This window comes from Anabrus simplex, chromosome 9, assembly GCF_040414725.1.
Source record: "Anabrus simplex isolate iqAnaSimp1 chromosome 9, ASM4041472v1, whole genome shotgun sequence".
Lineage (NCBI taxonomy): Eukaryota > Metazoa > Arthropoda > Insecta > Orthoptera > Tettigoniidae > Anabrus > Anabrus simplex.
This window is the reverse complement of record NC_090273.1, coordinates 89,381,744-89,399,135: the sequence shown is the minus strand read 5'-3', so window position 1 is coordinate 89,399,135 and position 17,392 is coordinate 89,381,744. Positions and strand designations below refer to the sequence as shown.

The window sequence follows — 17,392 nt, the reverse complement described above, 5'->3', positions numbered from 1 at the left end:
CCGAACTGTTGTGAGCTTCCCTGATTGGCTTTATGCATGTTTCTCAATTTCCAGCCTTTGGCTCCTTGGTGGGAGCAGGGCTCTTGTCCGCCTCTTTGGTTTTTTGAACAGCCTAGCAGCCGGATGCACTTCGGGTGTCGTCCCGTCAGCGGGCTCCAGCCACTTCAGGGTAAGCATGTGTCCTTCTCTCGAACCTGGAGTTTACCTTAGACCTTGGCATTCGCCACCTTTCTTTGTAATGCAATAGCTCTACAGCTAGGCATATCATTTTGATTCTGGAGGCAATTCCCTTTACTTTAAATTAACATATTTCGTTGTTTACATGTGAAACTAATTTCCCTCCGGGATTGCCTCCCGTAATTCCGTTCCGATTTAAGGTACGCGAGTTGGAGCTATGCATCTTTCACTGAAACGTTTTAGGAAAGGCAGCAACTCCAAAGGCCTCTGCATTAAGTTTTCAATTCTGTTTTTTTATTTTTTATTTAAATTTTCCTTGTAAATCAAATTGTAAAGTTGATTTCATTATCTTTAATGTAACCTTAAAAGATTAACGTCTGTAATTAGGGTACTGCTGGTTATATTTCATCATGCACTTTCATGAAGAGTTTTGTGTTTTCTGTTTAAATACGCTTTTAAAGTAAAGAAAGGTAAAAATGTTTTTAGTAATTGATGTGCAGTAGCACAGATTCCTGTAATGTTAAACTTGTACTTTCTGAAAAGTCATGGATACGAACCTTGTGATTCATTTACATTATTCTTTTTTACACCCTTATTGCTCATGTTAATTTTGTTTTAATTTGCTGTTCTGTTTCCATGTTAAGACTTCATTTAATTTGTCAGTAGGTGTGGGCTGAAGGGTAACCGTGTTCACGTATCTTTCCCTACAATGTCAAGTAATACTCCATCCTCTTAGGAATCCCAGTCCGCTTTCCCACATCCTTGACAAGTTGTCATGTTGGTAATCCTGTTTGTTTTATATCTAGCAACGTGTGTTTCCAAATCTTGCAAAGGTTATAACTGTTGTCTCATCATTTTATATATTTCCCTTTAATCTTATTATTACTATTGATTTCAAATGTGTTCTTTTATGTTCCTGTTTAGGGGTGAGGAAAATTATCTGTACATAAAATTATAATATTTTGATGAATTGAATGAGAATACCTAAATAAATTTAAAATCTTTGAGTTTTCTTCCTTAAATAATCAAACGTTAGTTTATACAATGGGTTCTCTTCTGTACTTTTTTCATTCAACTTGATTCAAAGTCATTTCTTTGAACAAGATAAATTTCTAAACTTTCTAAAACATTCATTAATTTTCTCTTTTTGGCCGCATGTAACAACACTATGTCATTAAAAATGTCTGCTGAACTCATGGCCTTGAACAAAAATCCTCAGTTGCCAGAATCACCCAAGATTTTGCGATTTAGTCCCTTCTTGCAAGATGGTATTATTTGTCTGGGCGGCCGCCTACAATTCGCAGACCTGATAAATTGCAAAAACACCCAGTAGTTTTGGATGGATCGAATACATTCACACCCCTGCTAATTCGGCAGACCCATATCAGACTCCATCACTTGGGCGTACGCATAATATTTACTGAACTTCGCAATGAATATTGGATTCTACGAGAGTGCCAAATCATCAAAAATGTGATGCACAGATGCCTGCCATTCAAAATATCCCACACGAAAAGGTGTGAAGTGATAGAAGCCCCATTGCCTTTAGATCGCGTCTATCCTATTCGACCATTTGCTGTGACCGAAATCGACTTCACAGGACCACTCTATAACAAGTGAGAGAACACGCCCTAGAAGGTTCATTCTGTTCATGTGTGCAACTATAAGAACTATACAACTGGAACTCTCAATGGACTTAACTACCGACAGATTCTTAATGGCGTTTCAATGCTTCATAGGACGACAATATGTCCCACATACTATATACACCATAGCGAGTAGAAGGAAAAGGTGTGATCAATCCCCTAGTTCATCGGTTCCTTCGCTAGGCTGCTCTTCCAGCAGTAAGTGATCTTGAGCTTACAAGTCAGCATACGAATAAAAGACAATTATTGCATGCAAAATACTATGCTTTTGCTTACCATTCCAGAAATCAGTTCTCAGATAGTTTAGATAGCTTCCGGGTATACTTTGTGGTCTTAAGAATATTTCCGTTCCTTTCTCATATGTCTTGTTACAAAATAAAATCGATTCTTTATATAATGTAACACAAGTTTAGGGATAATGTCCGCAACATGGTCATCGCAGCATCCTAATTCTTTCAAATTAATAGTGATACTGTGCAAACTCTCCACATACTCGTAAAATATATCAATAATAAATAATAATGTTATTTGCTTTAAGTGCCACTAACTACTTTTACGGTTTTCGGAGACACCTAGGTGCCGGAATTTAGTCCTGCAGGAGTTCTTTTACGTGCCCGTAAACCTACCGACACGAAGCTGACGTATTTGAGCACTTTCAAATACCACCAGACTGAGCCTGGATCGAACCTGCCAAGTTTGGGTCAAAAGGCCAACGCCTCAACCGTCTGAGCCACTCAGCCTGGCGTAAAATATATCGCCCCATAGACCATGTTCACAGAAGAGTTCTTGTTCCACTACACCTTCAACTTGCACCAACACATTATAAACTGCTCTTGAAGGATGGTTGAGGAAAGTGCTGTCAGTACTATATTTATGCTATAGTCCCTAATAAATGTGAGGGATGCGGCAAGTATTTCTTCTGTAGGCTTTCCGTGACATTCATGACATTTCGTGACCTTGGATACATTGCGTACTATATATCCTCCTAGATAATAAATCAAACACTCTTCTGCAAGATAGCGGCTATCACTGTTAATTAGATCTAAATTGTTCTCCCAGTCCGCTAAGAGTTCATCCATGTTCTCAGTGAAGTCCAGTGCTTACCTTATTCTATTTTGTGCATGTTCTACTACAGCCTTATTTGTCTCTTCTGTCTCCTTAAGCAGTGTTGTCATTTGATTGATGAATGAAGCCTATATGAGTTCAAATTTGGGCTCACAATTACTACCCGATGACAGGGCATGTTTGTTTGGGATATAAATAGTCTGCAATATGTGTGAATTCAGAAAATCTATTGTTGAAGGGTGGTCGTCACAAAGTGCCCTTCTGGATCTTGAATAAATTCGGCTGTGAGCACATATAAGAATGCTCCATTATTCCATAAAATCTGAGACACATGTATGGTGCTCTCAGTTGTTACTCTTAGGGATTCAAGCAAAAGTGTTATTCTTCCCACTGAGGTTATCTCCCCATTTTATTGGTTTGATGCCTTATTGAATCTTTATAAAGAGCCCCTGCTGGTGTAGAAGTATTTAATATTATTAGGAAATTTAAATTCCCTAGTGTACATTTCTGTCTGTTCAGAGTCTTCAAATTCTTCTGAGTTTATGTGTTTCCGTGTGTTTAATTGTTTCATGAGATATTGTGGCAAATTGGGGAATAATGAGGGACATCGCCAGTTTTCAGTTTCCATCTATCTCTAGGAATTTCTACCTGTTCGCCTTGTATCACAAAGGCATCTGATTTAGCAATAAATTCATCAGAAAAATGTGAATCGCACACAGAACACTTATCACCTTTTCCCATTTTAAAAATTCTGCTTCATATTTAGGTGGTTTGAAGAAGTACCGTTCGTACTTTTATAGGCAAACTTACAGCCTGGAACGAAGCAAGTAGGCATTTTTTCCTCCTCCGTATGTTTGTAAGTTTTATAACTCAGCACTATATTTACACTAAATAAATGAATACAAGAAAAAATCACAAGCTTTCACTTAACAATAATGCAAGACACTTACGTTTTTGCCTTCACAGAACAACACTACCGAATATAACCATATTACAACTACTACAGATACCAACCCTCAGATAGTAACGGTGCTGCTCCTAGTGGACGATTCATCCCAGTCCCTATACTAGCCAACAGGAAACAACTTAAGAGCTCACACTTTCTCTTCCACTCATTATGTATATACCAACAATGCCCAAAAATTCCAAGCTATGAACAGAGAACTTCAACTCTCAGACGTGTTCAGCAGTCCAAAGACCAATGAATATATGGCACATCACAATGTGACGTGGAAGTTTATAGCTCCATGGATGGCTTGGTAGGGAGGATGGTGGGAGAGAATGATTGGCTCCATTAAACGCTGCCTTAGAAAGGTTCCAGGTTGCTCACAGGTCGATGAAGAGCGTCTCCGTACTGTTGTAATCAGCAATGAAGCCACCCTGAATTCACGTCTCATTGTACAAGATGGAAGTAACTCTGAAGTGTTAACAACCTCATATTTCCTCAATGATGAGAAACTCACGACCATACAGTTGGACCTGAGACAGTAAATAAGAAAGACCTTACGAGGGAATTTCGTATGAAGATGAAAACGGTTTAAGACTTTTGGCAAAGGAGGAAAAAGCAATACCTCCTTCAGCTACGGAGCTACCATGAGGTCAATCTCCTACCAGTAACGTAAACAACCGAGACTTCGAGTAGAATATGTTGCCCCCTTACAAGAAGACATCCTGCCTAGCCCGAGTCAATGAAGTCCTTCAGGGGAGGGACAGCCAAGTGAGGACAGCCATCCTGCGTCTGCCGGATGGTTCAAGAGTCAGTCGAGGAGTGCAACTGGTTATTCCTCTCGAAATCGACCTGGGTGGGATGTTATGGTTTAAATGTACAAGCAAATGCCACCAGCCAGCAGGGCTCATAACTAAGTGGAGTTACATGCTTGTAAATTCTTCCTTGTTTTGTAAGTTGTAGTAATAAAGTGTTGTGAGAGAGACATAGTTATTATTTGCACATTACAACTCGACAGTGATGGGTCCTCGCCCAGTGACCCAGTCTCTGCAAATTGAAAAGACCGACCGACCAACCACTGATCTGCATTCAGGGCAGTCGCCAAGGTGACAGATTCTGTATCGGTTGAATACCTAGTATTTTCTTAAATTTACAAACAGTCTAAAGGCCTAGCAATGGGTTCGCCAGCTTCAGGTATTTTAGCTAACATATTCATGGATTACATGGAATATAATAAAATAGTGGATAAAATAGATGGATTGATTACATGGTTGAGATACGTCGATGATATATTTGTTATTATCGATGAACGAAAGGTTAAACCTGATGGTATATTACAGTATTTAAATACTTTGAATAGACAAGTGCATTTTACGATGGAATCTGAAAATGATAGGACTTTAAATTTTTTAGATTTGACAGTTACTAGAAATTCTGGTCATTTTGATTTCCAAATTTTCAGAAAAGCTACTCAAACAGATACTATTATCAGAAATGACTCCAATCATCCAGGTCAACATAAAAAGGCAACATTTTACAGTTTAATTAATAGAGCTATGAACATACCTATGTCTAAGAAGAATTATAACAGAGAGAGATAAATATAATCCATCAAATCGCTCGTAGCAACGGATATTCCAACAGATTTATTAATAGAATGATAAATAAAGTGAAAAATGAACCTAAAACAACTTTAATTAAAGAGAGAAAAGAGAAAAAGAAATTCATAGTTCTAACTTTTCGAAATAAGCACTCTTATCAACTGGCTAAAATTTTCAGAAAAAAGAACATCAATGTCACATACAAAATGGATAATAATACTAATAAGATAATTTTCAATTCAGATAAAATAGAGAATAAATGTATATTTAATAAATCAGGAATTTACAAATTAACATGCCAAACATGTAAACAACGATACATAGGACAGTCCGGAAGAAGTTTGGCTATAAGGTACAAAGAACACGTTAATGCGGTCAAACATAAAAGATATTCGGCAATGGGAGAACATATGGTTGAAATGAATCATAAATTTACAGACATTTCCAATGACATGAAATTATTACATTCGACCAAAAAGGGAAAACTAATGAATGTTTTGGAAAATTTAGAAATTTACCTTACACAAAAATGTAATTCTGAATCAAGTTTAAATGAGAAAAGTACAGAAGATAACCCACTGTTTAGGCTAGCATATAATCATTTAAGGAACAAAAAGAAGAAGAAAAGAAGAAAAACTTGAAGATCATAAATTTGTATAGTGTTTCTCATTCAGTTCAACCAAAATTGTATGTATTGATCATTTTTATAATATTTCATAAGTTCTCTTTACTCTTTGACATGATGTATTGGGACACAATACTCCTTCAAATTGTAAAACAAAAGATTGTGTCATATTATGTTATTCTTTGATCTAACCACTGATGAAGGGAATGGTTGAGATTTCCCGAAACATGTATGGTTTAATAAATAATGTTTCTTTCATTTAATGAGTGTATTGATCAAGGCGGATTTAAATAAACTATTATAAATAGTTATATTGTACATAATTGCAAAGAATTCGGAAATTTATTGCACATGTTCCTTAGTAAATGTCCCCTTCCAATAAATGAATATTTCACCAATTTTTCCTCCTGAATTCCAACTTCATCTTCATATTGTGATCTTTCCCACTTTTAAAAACACCACACAAACTTATTCATCTACTAATATCAGTCCACGCCATCTCTCCACACTAGGGGCCGATGACCTTTGATGTCAGGCCCCTTAAAACAACAAGCATCATTATCATCATCATCTCTCCACTGACAGCTTGCAACATTTCACATATATAATGGGAATCAATCGAGGGAGGTTCCACCATTCAACACTTTATATAACATTTATTACATGAATATCAGTTTTGATTCCCTTGGAATCATCATCAGTTCAAAGTAAATAAATAAATAAATCAAAAGGGTATTAAGACTCATTCAACATGAAATTTGCCTTTAAACACACTTAAAATGGTTGACATGGATTATATGTCATAAAAACACGCTAGTCCTAGGATCCAGGTCACAAATAATTGGAGTGCATTTGTACAATGTTGAATGGTGTTTTAAAATAATATATTATACCCGTAACACGGTTCTAAGTTAAAGTCCCCGATGTGTGTGGAGTTAGGTTACCCACAGAGCATGCTTCTCCTGCAAGCATGTCAGCTGAGAGCAGCGGCGAAGTGTGACGTCAAAAACTGGGGAACTTGGTCAAGGCTATATTACGTCAGCCGATGGAATGTTAGATTCCTTTCTATCATTAATTTCTTCTGAGTGAATTAAGATATGAAGAAATGAACACTACATCACCGTGTAGCCTAATTTTTTATAATCATGTCTTCCAAGTTTCAAAGAGATCTGTTGAAAATCACGGAAAATATTAGCAGTTACAATTTCTTAGGGATACCGAATAAAAAGGCAGGCATTTCTCTTGTCAAGCCAGGGAGGATGAGCTTGACTGTGCTAGCGAGAACACATATGCGCCTCTTGCTCCGCTGTCCCTCTCCTCGCCAGGTGCTCTGTACTTTCTAAGTACTAGCCAGGCAACTGTACTTGCTGGTACACTTCCGAAAGAGCATTTGTCAGAGCTGAGAACTTTTCAGTGCTCGCTTTCTGTTCTCTTTCAGGATTCTTTTCAGGAGGACCAGGATTGGGAAGCTATCTGTTCCAGCGAGACCGGCTGACTACGACTACAGGAGAGCCGTAGCGAAACTACAAACGGCGCTCATCGCTGCAGAAGACCTCGATCTACGACGCTCGGCGCTGTTGGTGTACAACCAGTGGGGGAAGCACACCTACGAGGAGACGATTTACATAATCGATCTCCTTAGAGCGATCGCGGAGTTCATCGGAGAGTCGCTCTTCGAGATCATCAGCGAGGTGATCCCCGGCTGCGCGGTCATCATCCGCCCTAGGGATGCAACAAGCCTTAGGAGCTACGAGGAGCTGGCGTCCCAGCAGCACCAAGTGGTCAGACTACCATGATTCAGGGAGCGCCTAGACGTCTCAGGCTACCAGGAGGCAGCCACCCAGACGGAGCCAAGGACCGAGGACGACGATGAAGGCGCTCCCGAGCGTTGCGATGGCGCGCCCGCACTAGGACCGCTGTACTTTACGAAGTACACACAGACCAACAAGGCCGCCAACCAAGATCGTCAACCACCTGCCACGGCGAAGTGGATGCAGACGCAGATGCAGAACAACCAGGAAGGGACAGTTACCCGGGCACAATCCAGGAAAGCGCCCAGGACGGTGGACGGCTGCACAGCAGTGGAGGAGGACACCCCTGGCAATCAGAGGCTGCTGCCCAGGCCCAGCCTGCCAGTGCGACTGTCGAGCTGCAGACGTCGACGTGCACACCACAGGACAGGGAACACAGTCGAGTGTTAGCACCGACTGACGCCACCACCGCCAGCCAGGAGAAGGAAGAAGACGGCGACGCAGTGGAACCACCCACTACCCTGGGATCACCAGGCCGGGAGGAGGGCCACCAGGAAGAGGCCTCTTCCCCTGCCGAGAAGAGATCCCGGGGGGGAAGAAGACGCTGGCCCACCAGGAGAGGGCTGCCCAGCTGTAACCCAGGACTGCTCCCAGGAGAGCAGCCGAGCAAAGAACCAATCAGGCGAGGACCTCAGTAGGTAGTGGTTATCAGGGGAGATCCAAACGTACCCTTCAACAGCTCCTTCAGTGTTTCCGCTGTTTGAGGTGGGGCCACCGGCAGGAGAGTTGTGAGCTCTTAGTGAGGTGCAACCATTGTGGGGGTGATCACCATTACACGGCCTGCGCAGCATGTAAAGAGACGCCAGTGTTCGCCAAATGCGCAAGGGGCAACCCGGCCTCTAACCGCAGTTGCCCTGTCTACCGGGCCATGGTGCATGCAGAGAGGAAGGAGGCCCGGCATCATGACCCACCCTCTTCCAGGAGGCCCCCCGCCCCGGCAGGCTTGGCCTCATTCTCCGGGATCGGAGACTGGGTACGAGGGCAAGGCCCGCGCTAGTCACTGCAGTGCCCAAACGGACTGATCCCCTGGCATATGGAATGGCAAGACGATGGATCATGGCTGGTGCATTATACCTCTTCTCAATTAACAATACCACTGGACCTATCCAGCCTACATCCTTGCATGTGCTATCACAAGATGTCAGGTTTTACAAGTAGGCTCTTTTCTTTTCTGCCTATGTGGTATTTCCATGACCCTTTAATACCACACCTTAACACTACCTTACCAACACAAACTCTTGCCGTGGTAGCGAGTCTAACTCAGAAACCGGCAGATACTCCTTGTATCTCTTCCCACTCTTCCCTGCTATCTCTTTCTTCTTAGAAATAATAGCATGTTGGAGGCCAAGTAGATTGAGTTGATTGACATGCGGGGGGGAGAACGAGCTTCGAGCCCCCCCGCCCCCAAATAAAAATGCGGGGAAAAAATATGTCAAGCCAGTTCACTTTGTACCACAGCCGAGATCTACCGGCCGGCTGTTGGGTATTCCGCTGTCCTAATGTACGTAGTCAGTTCGACCCTCTGCGAAGTTTAAATCCGTGTACTACAAAGCATTATAAGACTATTTTCAGTGTCGTGCGTGTGGTGATAGAAACTGCGCCTAAGTTGAAATGTGAACGGTTGTGGAGTTTTACCATTTACGAGAACAGTGTGACGGAAACTTACATTTTCTCACCAATACAATGTTACGCTAAAATAATTTGATGTTCATATTTCAACAGCAGTGATTAACTTTACAGAGTTATTTAACATTGAAGACTGAAAGTGTTGAAACGTGATCGTTAGAGAAACAACAAAACTGTCCATGATTTTATATTTAATCTTGACAAATGATAAACTGTGATAGTAGTGAAACATAATCCTATATTTTCAGACTGTTCAGGTTATTGAATTTACGGTAGTGAAGCATCACAGTGCATAATTATTCTACCAAAGGTATTGGAACATTTTTTCAAACTGTATGTCTATGTTACGAACAACTGATACAATTAATCATATTTAACAGTGTCGTCAAACTTAGATTTTACTTTACAAGTGACCAGATTCTTAAGTGAGCATAAACTCAGTATTGTATTTGAATGATCTGGTGCATTAAACATTCCTTAATTATCCCGGTAAGACTTGTGTCGAACCCAGGACGGTTCCAGGAAGGACAGTGTTTTCTTTGCCATTTTCAATAGTGAATGGGACTAAATTCATGGAACTCATTCTTTTTCCTTTGATGTTGTGTGAAGTGTTAAAACGGGATACCTTGTTTACTACGTCATTATTCGGACAATGTTCTCACACTTAACTTTAATAAGGTGGCATTTGTTTTACATGATTGATACATCACAAGTTTAATTTTGAGTTCAATTTAATCCATCAGTAACGACTGTGTTCTTCTAATTAATTAGTGAAATCCCACTGTGAAGACAACTGATTGCCGCTTGTGACTCGTTAAAGATCGCTACTAACACTAAGCTCATTTGTGCAGATCAGTTACTTTGAATCCATTTCGTATCCCAGTGCCGTGTTACAACCAATACCACGAGTGCCCCTAGATCATCCAGACCTCCTAGATATTCTATACCTTCTAGATGTTCGAGACCAGCTCGGAAGATGGTGGCACCATCAACAAACATTGCAAACCCGCAATGTACCAGGACCAGTTCAATCCCAGGAGAAGTACTCATTGTAACTGCTGTGCTGAGGTGATGTTAAATTCTGACATTATTTTATGAATAAACTTTGAACGAAAATTAGCGTTCCATTATACTTACTGTATTTTACATCCGTCTCCTCTGTAACAAGTCACATAAAGACCGGACACCCCTATGCCGAGTCTTGTATTCAGCTAGCCATCAAAATAAACTTTTACGGTTACATTAAAAAAACTTGGAAGCCTTTACCTTTAAGATTCTATTTGTAAAGAAAAATAAACTGTATTGAAAAGGTGGACACCGTAAGGTTGTTTTGAATACATATTATATGACATTTCACACAGAGTCGAGCAGCTCGTCTCCTTTCTCCCAAGTCTTCACAGCCCGAACTTCGCAACATTTTTAAACGCTGCTCTTCTGTCAGAAATCAGCCAGAATAAATCGAGCTGCTTTTCTTTGGATTTCTTCCACTTCTCAAATCAAGTAACCCTGGTGACGGTTCTATATGCTGGAACCATACTCTAGCTGGGGTCTTACCAGAGACTTACATGCTCTCTCCTTTATACTCTTACTACAACCCCTAAATACCCTCATAACCGTGTAAAAAGATCTGTACTCTTTATTCACAATACCATTTATGTGATTACCCCAATGAAGATCTTTGTGTTCTCTTTAACTCAGTTGGATCTGAACGATCTTGTACATCAGTTTCATTCTATGTTTTACAGAGGATCTGGTTTTTACTGCAAACATTTTTTAATTCAGTGATGATGTGTTCATTCTATTCAGTGCAACATTCTGTAAAGTCTGCTGAGACTTTCATTAAGCTCTAGTACACGAATGAATCATGTTCATATCTCTTGAGGAGAACACCTCCATTAATTTCTGAGAAATGTTAGCATCCACTTGAGTTTAGAAATAACCCAATCCTTTGCTTTTAAGACAAGAAAAATAATGTTAAAATATCTCACTAAATACAGGACTAACTTGCTTAAGCACTGATGTCAATAGAGTTAAATACCATAAGTCTGACAATATGTAAGGTTTTACAAGTTCATCACCTGTTTGTCTATGATATAATGATATCTGGTTGTTCTGAACTCTCTGTAGTATTCGTACTGATTGAAATGCTTAAAATAAATACTCACCTTCTTCTTTTTCTTTTTCTTTTTCCCTCTTCTGAAAAAGAAAAGAAAGAATTTAACGTTCAGTAAAAAGTTACATAACTGTGATTAGTCAAAAATGAAGGAACTGGATGAAGAGTGGCAGGGAAATATGGACAACAAGGAAGCAAGGACAAGAATTTCTAACATGATGAGAATGAATATGTAGAAGAGTAAAATCTGCACAGTACTACACACTGAACATGTAGAAAGCTGGGCAGTAAGGAGAATGGATCAATTAAAGTAGAGGCAGATTCACTTATAACAGCAATTAACATGACAATTAGCTCAGACAATTGTATGAGTGAAACGAGACATGGACAAAGACATTTATTTAGTTTGGGATTGTGTAATTACTGTCAAATGAACTACTGCAAATCTATATAAAATACATAAGTGCTGTGTGCCAACAGCAGGCACGAAGTTTGTTACCATGTTGAAAAATTAGTGGATTCTAAATCCTTCTAGCAGCGAAAAAATACATTTAGCGGCTAGTAGAATTTTGACGTGTCGGGGAATGTTCTGGTGGCTTTTTAATATGTAAATACAATGTCACATATTTATGGCATAAATATCACTGAATCAAATTAGTGGGAAAAATTAGAATGTACATAGTGCCCTGTGGAAGTAACTGTAAATCGCCCTTCTTGTAAGAGGGAAGTAGATATTTTTTACTGGATGAGATCTGACTTCCTTTGTGAAGGTGTATATTAGTTCAGTTCTTCACTGGGGTCTGCAGGACTGAGTCATCATACTGCAGCACCTCAGGGGTCAGTTTATAAAATATCTTAGCAACTTTCATCACTGTGTGGAAAGTGAAATTAAACAGAACGCCTAGTGCGATAAGAAATACATTGGTTACATTCTGTGTTTTTAATGTTTACATGTTTTAACTGTGCCTTAATGAATGCAACAATGACTCACTGTACTTACTGTGTGCTTAAGTTGAAATATCAAGTGTTCTACTAAGCTCTAAAAAAATGCCAATCCCACATGCACCTAAAAAATTTAGGAGCGAGTGATTAAACAATAAAGTGTTTGACAACTGGCTTCTTTCAGATCCTGGGAAGAAGAAACTATTTATGTGGAGTGTAAATTTTGTAATGTACACTGGGGTCATGTTACAGTGACTTAAGAATCATTGTACAGGCAAAAGGCAATTTATCAAAGTAGTGAACATAGTCCCCAGCATAACAACAAGTTACCACTTTTCTGAAATTTAGCTCAGTAGAAAACAAAAAATCAGCTGAAGGAAATTGCAGCCTATTTATTCTGGAACACTGTAGTTTATTTACCACCGTCCACTTTGCTTCAGACTTGGTTGTTTTCAGATACACAGAATGAAGTGTGCAATCAGTAAAAACACATTGGCCATTGTTTCATAAATAAGTTAAAATATACACTGTAGGTGGCAGCCCTTACAGTATCATCATCATCATCATCATCATCATCATCTGGAGCAGTTTCCAACCACAGGCTGGGTTTGCTTGGAGCATAAACCTCTCCATCATTTTCTGTTCATCCACCACTTCTCTTCTCTCACTCTTGTCCAGTTCCCTCCTCTTGCCTCGATGCTTCAGCCATCTCTCCCTCGGTCTACCTCTTGGTTCCCTTCCCTTCGACTTCATTTCTAAAATCTTTCTTGGAATCCTTTCTTTTCCCATCCTCTTAACATATCCACACCACTACAACCTTGATTTTTCTATCTTTTCTTGTAGAGGTACCTCGTTTCCCATCTCTCGAACTCTCTCATTTCTTACTCTGTCCATTATTCTTATGGTATCGTTAGTGACTAATCAACAAATGTTGCAGTCTTACAATTCCGGTGCAACATTTGACGGTGTAATAGCACCATAACGCCTGGCCATTGTAATACCGTATTTATTTTGTATTGATTTAGGGGTTAGGGCTTATCAGTACGTGGTAAGCCGTTAAGCACTAGATTATCTTATATTTAATTATTTATTCTTTCATTTAACTAAGTTATGCTATTGCAAACACTCCCATTTCTATGCCTATTAAGCTTCATTCCAACTCGGGGAAACAAATATACAAATACACATTTTATTTATGTATTTATTTATTTGTTAACAAATTAAATTAAAATAAGTGTTGAATAATCTAGCAGAATTGGCACTGTCAATCAGCGGATTTCACTCTTACAGTGTTGGCAACACTGGATGTTACTACCGAGGGAGTGACAAAAAGAGGCAGCAAATGGTAGAGTCAGCAAACTGACATGTGTTGGGGAATCAACATGAAGTACTGGATGTGAACATTAATTAAAGTTGTATCTTAAGTCGACGGGAATGAAGAGGAGAGGAGGAGAAGAGAAACTGTGCTAGAGATAAAAGTATAGCTTTGTCAAGAAAGGAAAAGATGCTTAACTACTAGTTCTCTAAAAGGAAGTACAGTATAGTAGAATTAGAGAAAACGAAGAGTACTACTGTAGAAGTAAACGTAGACTAGAACAGTAATTAGTACTGGTAATAATGATAACTTCTAAAATTTTAATGGAAAGAAGATGAAACTGTTAATGGAAGAAATGCAGATAATTACTCTTCTTTAGAGGATCTGGAATTTACATCACAAGTTTTAGATCAGGTAAGATGAAGCTCTTCATCTCTCCATATCCGGACTGCCTTGTCGTTTGCTTGGAGGAATATAAAGATGGGAATCTTCCACCTAATCAATACTTTATTGATATATAGCTTCTAAAATATATCTGTCTCACATTAGTATACAGGACTGGTTTCGACTCCCATTCAGCTTCAGCTGATTATAGAACCTAATGTTAACATAATCTACAATTCAAAACATCACTAATACCAATAATGATTATCACTTATATACAAATGGTAACATTGTAGTGTTAAAATGTGTTTAGGTGTTTTTCTAAAATGTTTGTCAATGTTCATATGACTGCAATGTGTATCACTAAAACTCCACTTAATCTATTCCTGAATGCCACATAACTCATTACAACGTGCTCTCGAACAACACATATCGACAAACTAAGAATGACACATCTATTGACACGTCCAATGGAACACAACTATTAGTACGTTTACATGCAGGATTCAAATCGATCTGAGTACACTTCCCGTATTGAGAACGCCATGTAAACGGGGACTCAGTTCGGATTGAGTCTCAAGGTCGATACGGTAAAATCTGGGATCGTATCGTACTCGGTTCGAATTGAGTTCCATGTAAATGCGGATCGTACCGAGATCGTATTGAAAACGACTGTTCTGACAAAATCATCATCATTTAAGTTCTGTCAAAATAACAAATATAATAAGTCAGTAAATATATTTACCTGCATAAATGATCAGCAACTGCAATCATATTATAAGACGGCCAGCCCTTGCGATTAAGAATATCATCTCTTGGGGGTAAAATTGGAATGTGCGTTGTATCTATTGCACCAATTACATTTGGAATACCACACATACTTTCAAAACTGGAAGTTATCTCCTGGGCTTCTACTTCATTAGGCGTTTTTAAATTCTAAGAGGTGATATCGATTTTACTACAATTCTGCATCGTCTGAATACGTCTGTGATGCTGGCGGATTCAATAAGATACTCAAATACTACATGTAAACGGGGATCGTATTCAATACGGTAAGTGAACTCAAATCGATCTCAATCCCCATGTAAAGGTACTATATGAAGAGGGGAACACTTGCACTTATTAAACTAGACAATAAGGCTGACACCATAAAATGAAATAAGACAACATATTATGATGTTTTAACATAAATTAAGTAGCATAATAACAAATACTGAATGTGTGTACTCATCAAAATCAACAGCCCACACCAGTGAACATACTAGAATATTTTGCAAACTACAAACTAATTAAATGTTTTATTAACAGAGATCAAAATGTTTTTAATGTGTGCTATAAGAATACTATAGAACAATTTTAAGTTAGAAGAACATTACACATTGTAACCGTCCAGGCTTCACCAGACATATTAACTATAATTGTACAGTCCTATTACGTGATATCACTCAATATCAAGGTTATCCGTCATTGGAAATTATTCATGAAGACATGTTAATTTAACTTCAATCAATTGTAAATAAGAAAGCTTTTGGAATCATATTGCATATATTAGAACATCATTTATTATTATATTATCGATAGGAATTCATTATGTACTGTAAATATGGTCAATATGTTGAGACAGAGTTTGTGACACTTCATCTCATATTTGTGTACATGGAAAAGTTATTCTTGATGCTTGGGAAGTTAGGACGAGTCACTGGGGTTTAACTCATGAGCAATGTATTATACAGCGACCCGCATGCAAGGCTAGGGCAAGCTACGAGACTACATCATCGACACGCTTACTTGTTACTGGTGAAAAATGAAGAGAGGGAAGATATGAGACGAGATCTACGAATCAGAGGCTTCACTGTAAAAAGATTTGGTATGGAGCAGTTACCAAGGGTGGGGTGAGCCCGGGTATATTATCATGCACGTAGCAGTCTCAAGAACCACAAAACACAATTATATTTTCGGGAGAGTGAGTTATCACTTCGAGATAGACGTAGCTGCTGTGATGCTGTCGGATCAGGGTGAGACGAAACAAGTATATGGCTTGTGATATATTCTATATTATTCTGGACGAAGAACTACGTTAGTTCAAGTCCACGGTACTTGGTACAAGTCTGTATTGTATTAGGAGAATAGCTAAGTTGGATGGAGATTTCTAATAACATGGAAAAATTCATAACACTGAATTTTCTCCTCCTAAGATCAACGGTGATCAATTTCCACAAGCATAGAGCCAATGTCTAATTTAAAGACTAGGCAATTAGGGAGTGCTAGTCCACATAGCCCAAACCATATTGCAGAAGGAAGGAAGGAAGGAAGGAAGGGAGGAAGGGAGGAAGGAAGGAAGGAAGGAAGGAAGGAAGGATGTCCATGGAGCCAGTCTACAATGAGACAAGGGGAACGAGTAACCATGGAATACAGATGACCTCAACGGAAGCTACAATTGGTGAGCCACAATTAGATAATGCAAGCAACAGTAAATTACAGTAACGTTAAATTCTTAATTCCCTCCAAGCTAAAAGGAACGTTTCTGACTCATCTCATTTTTTTTTGTTTAATAAATTAATTTAACCAGAAATTGCGTTAATGTTCTTTCTCAAAGTGATACTTAATGGTTTATTATTTAAAATCCTACCCCCATGTTTTATGTATAAGTCTCTATGCATATAAATTTTGCTGTACAGTTTTGTTTAAAACTATAAAGCTGGGGCCCATACAATACATAGAGAAATGGGAAACCATGGAATGATAATTGATATTTCTATTTACGTGGCAAATTGCGGGCAAGCCACATATAGTTTATATTTATATTCATGTGTCCCCAGCTATTAACTTTCGTCTCCCTAAGTGTGAAGCCTAGGAGAGCGAACAGTTACAACATTATTTTAACAAATTATGTGGCATTCAGGAATAGATTAAGTGGAGTTTTAGTGACACACATTGCAGTCATATGAACATTGACGAATATTTTAGAAAAACACTTAACACATTTTAACACTACAATATTACCATTTGTATATAAGTGATAATCATTATTGGTGTTAGTGATGTTTTGAATTGCACATTATGTTAACATTAGGTTCTATAATCAGCTGAAGATGACCTGAATAGGGGTCGAAATCGGTCCTGAATACTACTGTGACATAA

At 38.8% G+C, this 17,392-nt stretch overlaps 1 protein-coding gene across 2 annotated transcripts in view; it reads right to left on the bottom strand.

Moving 5' to 3' along the window:
* Positions 1-17,392, bottom strand: part of LOC136880879 (uncharacterized) — a gene marked incomplete in the record, with an annotated part of 321,955 nt that overhangs the window by 156,776 nt on the left and 147,787 nt on the right. For both annotated transcript variants that reach the window (XM_068229264.1, XM_068229265.1), the window contains 1 exon segment: positions 11,663-11,693. In XM_068229264.1, coding sequence (XP_068085365.1) covers positions 11,663-11,693 — 31 coding nt within the window.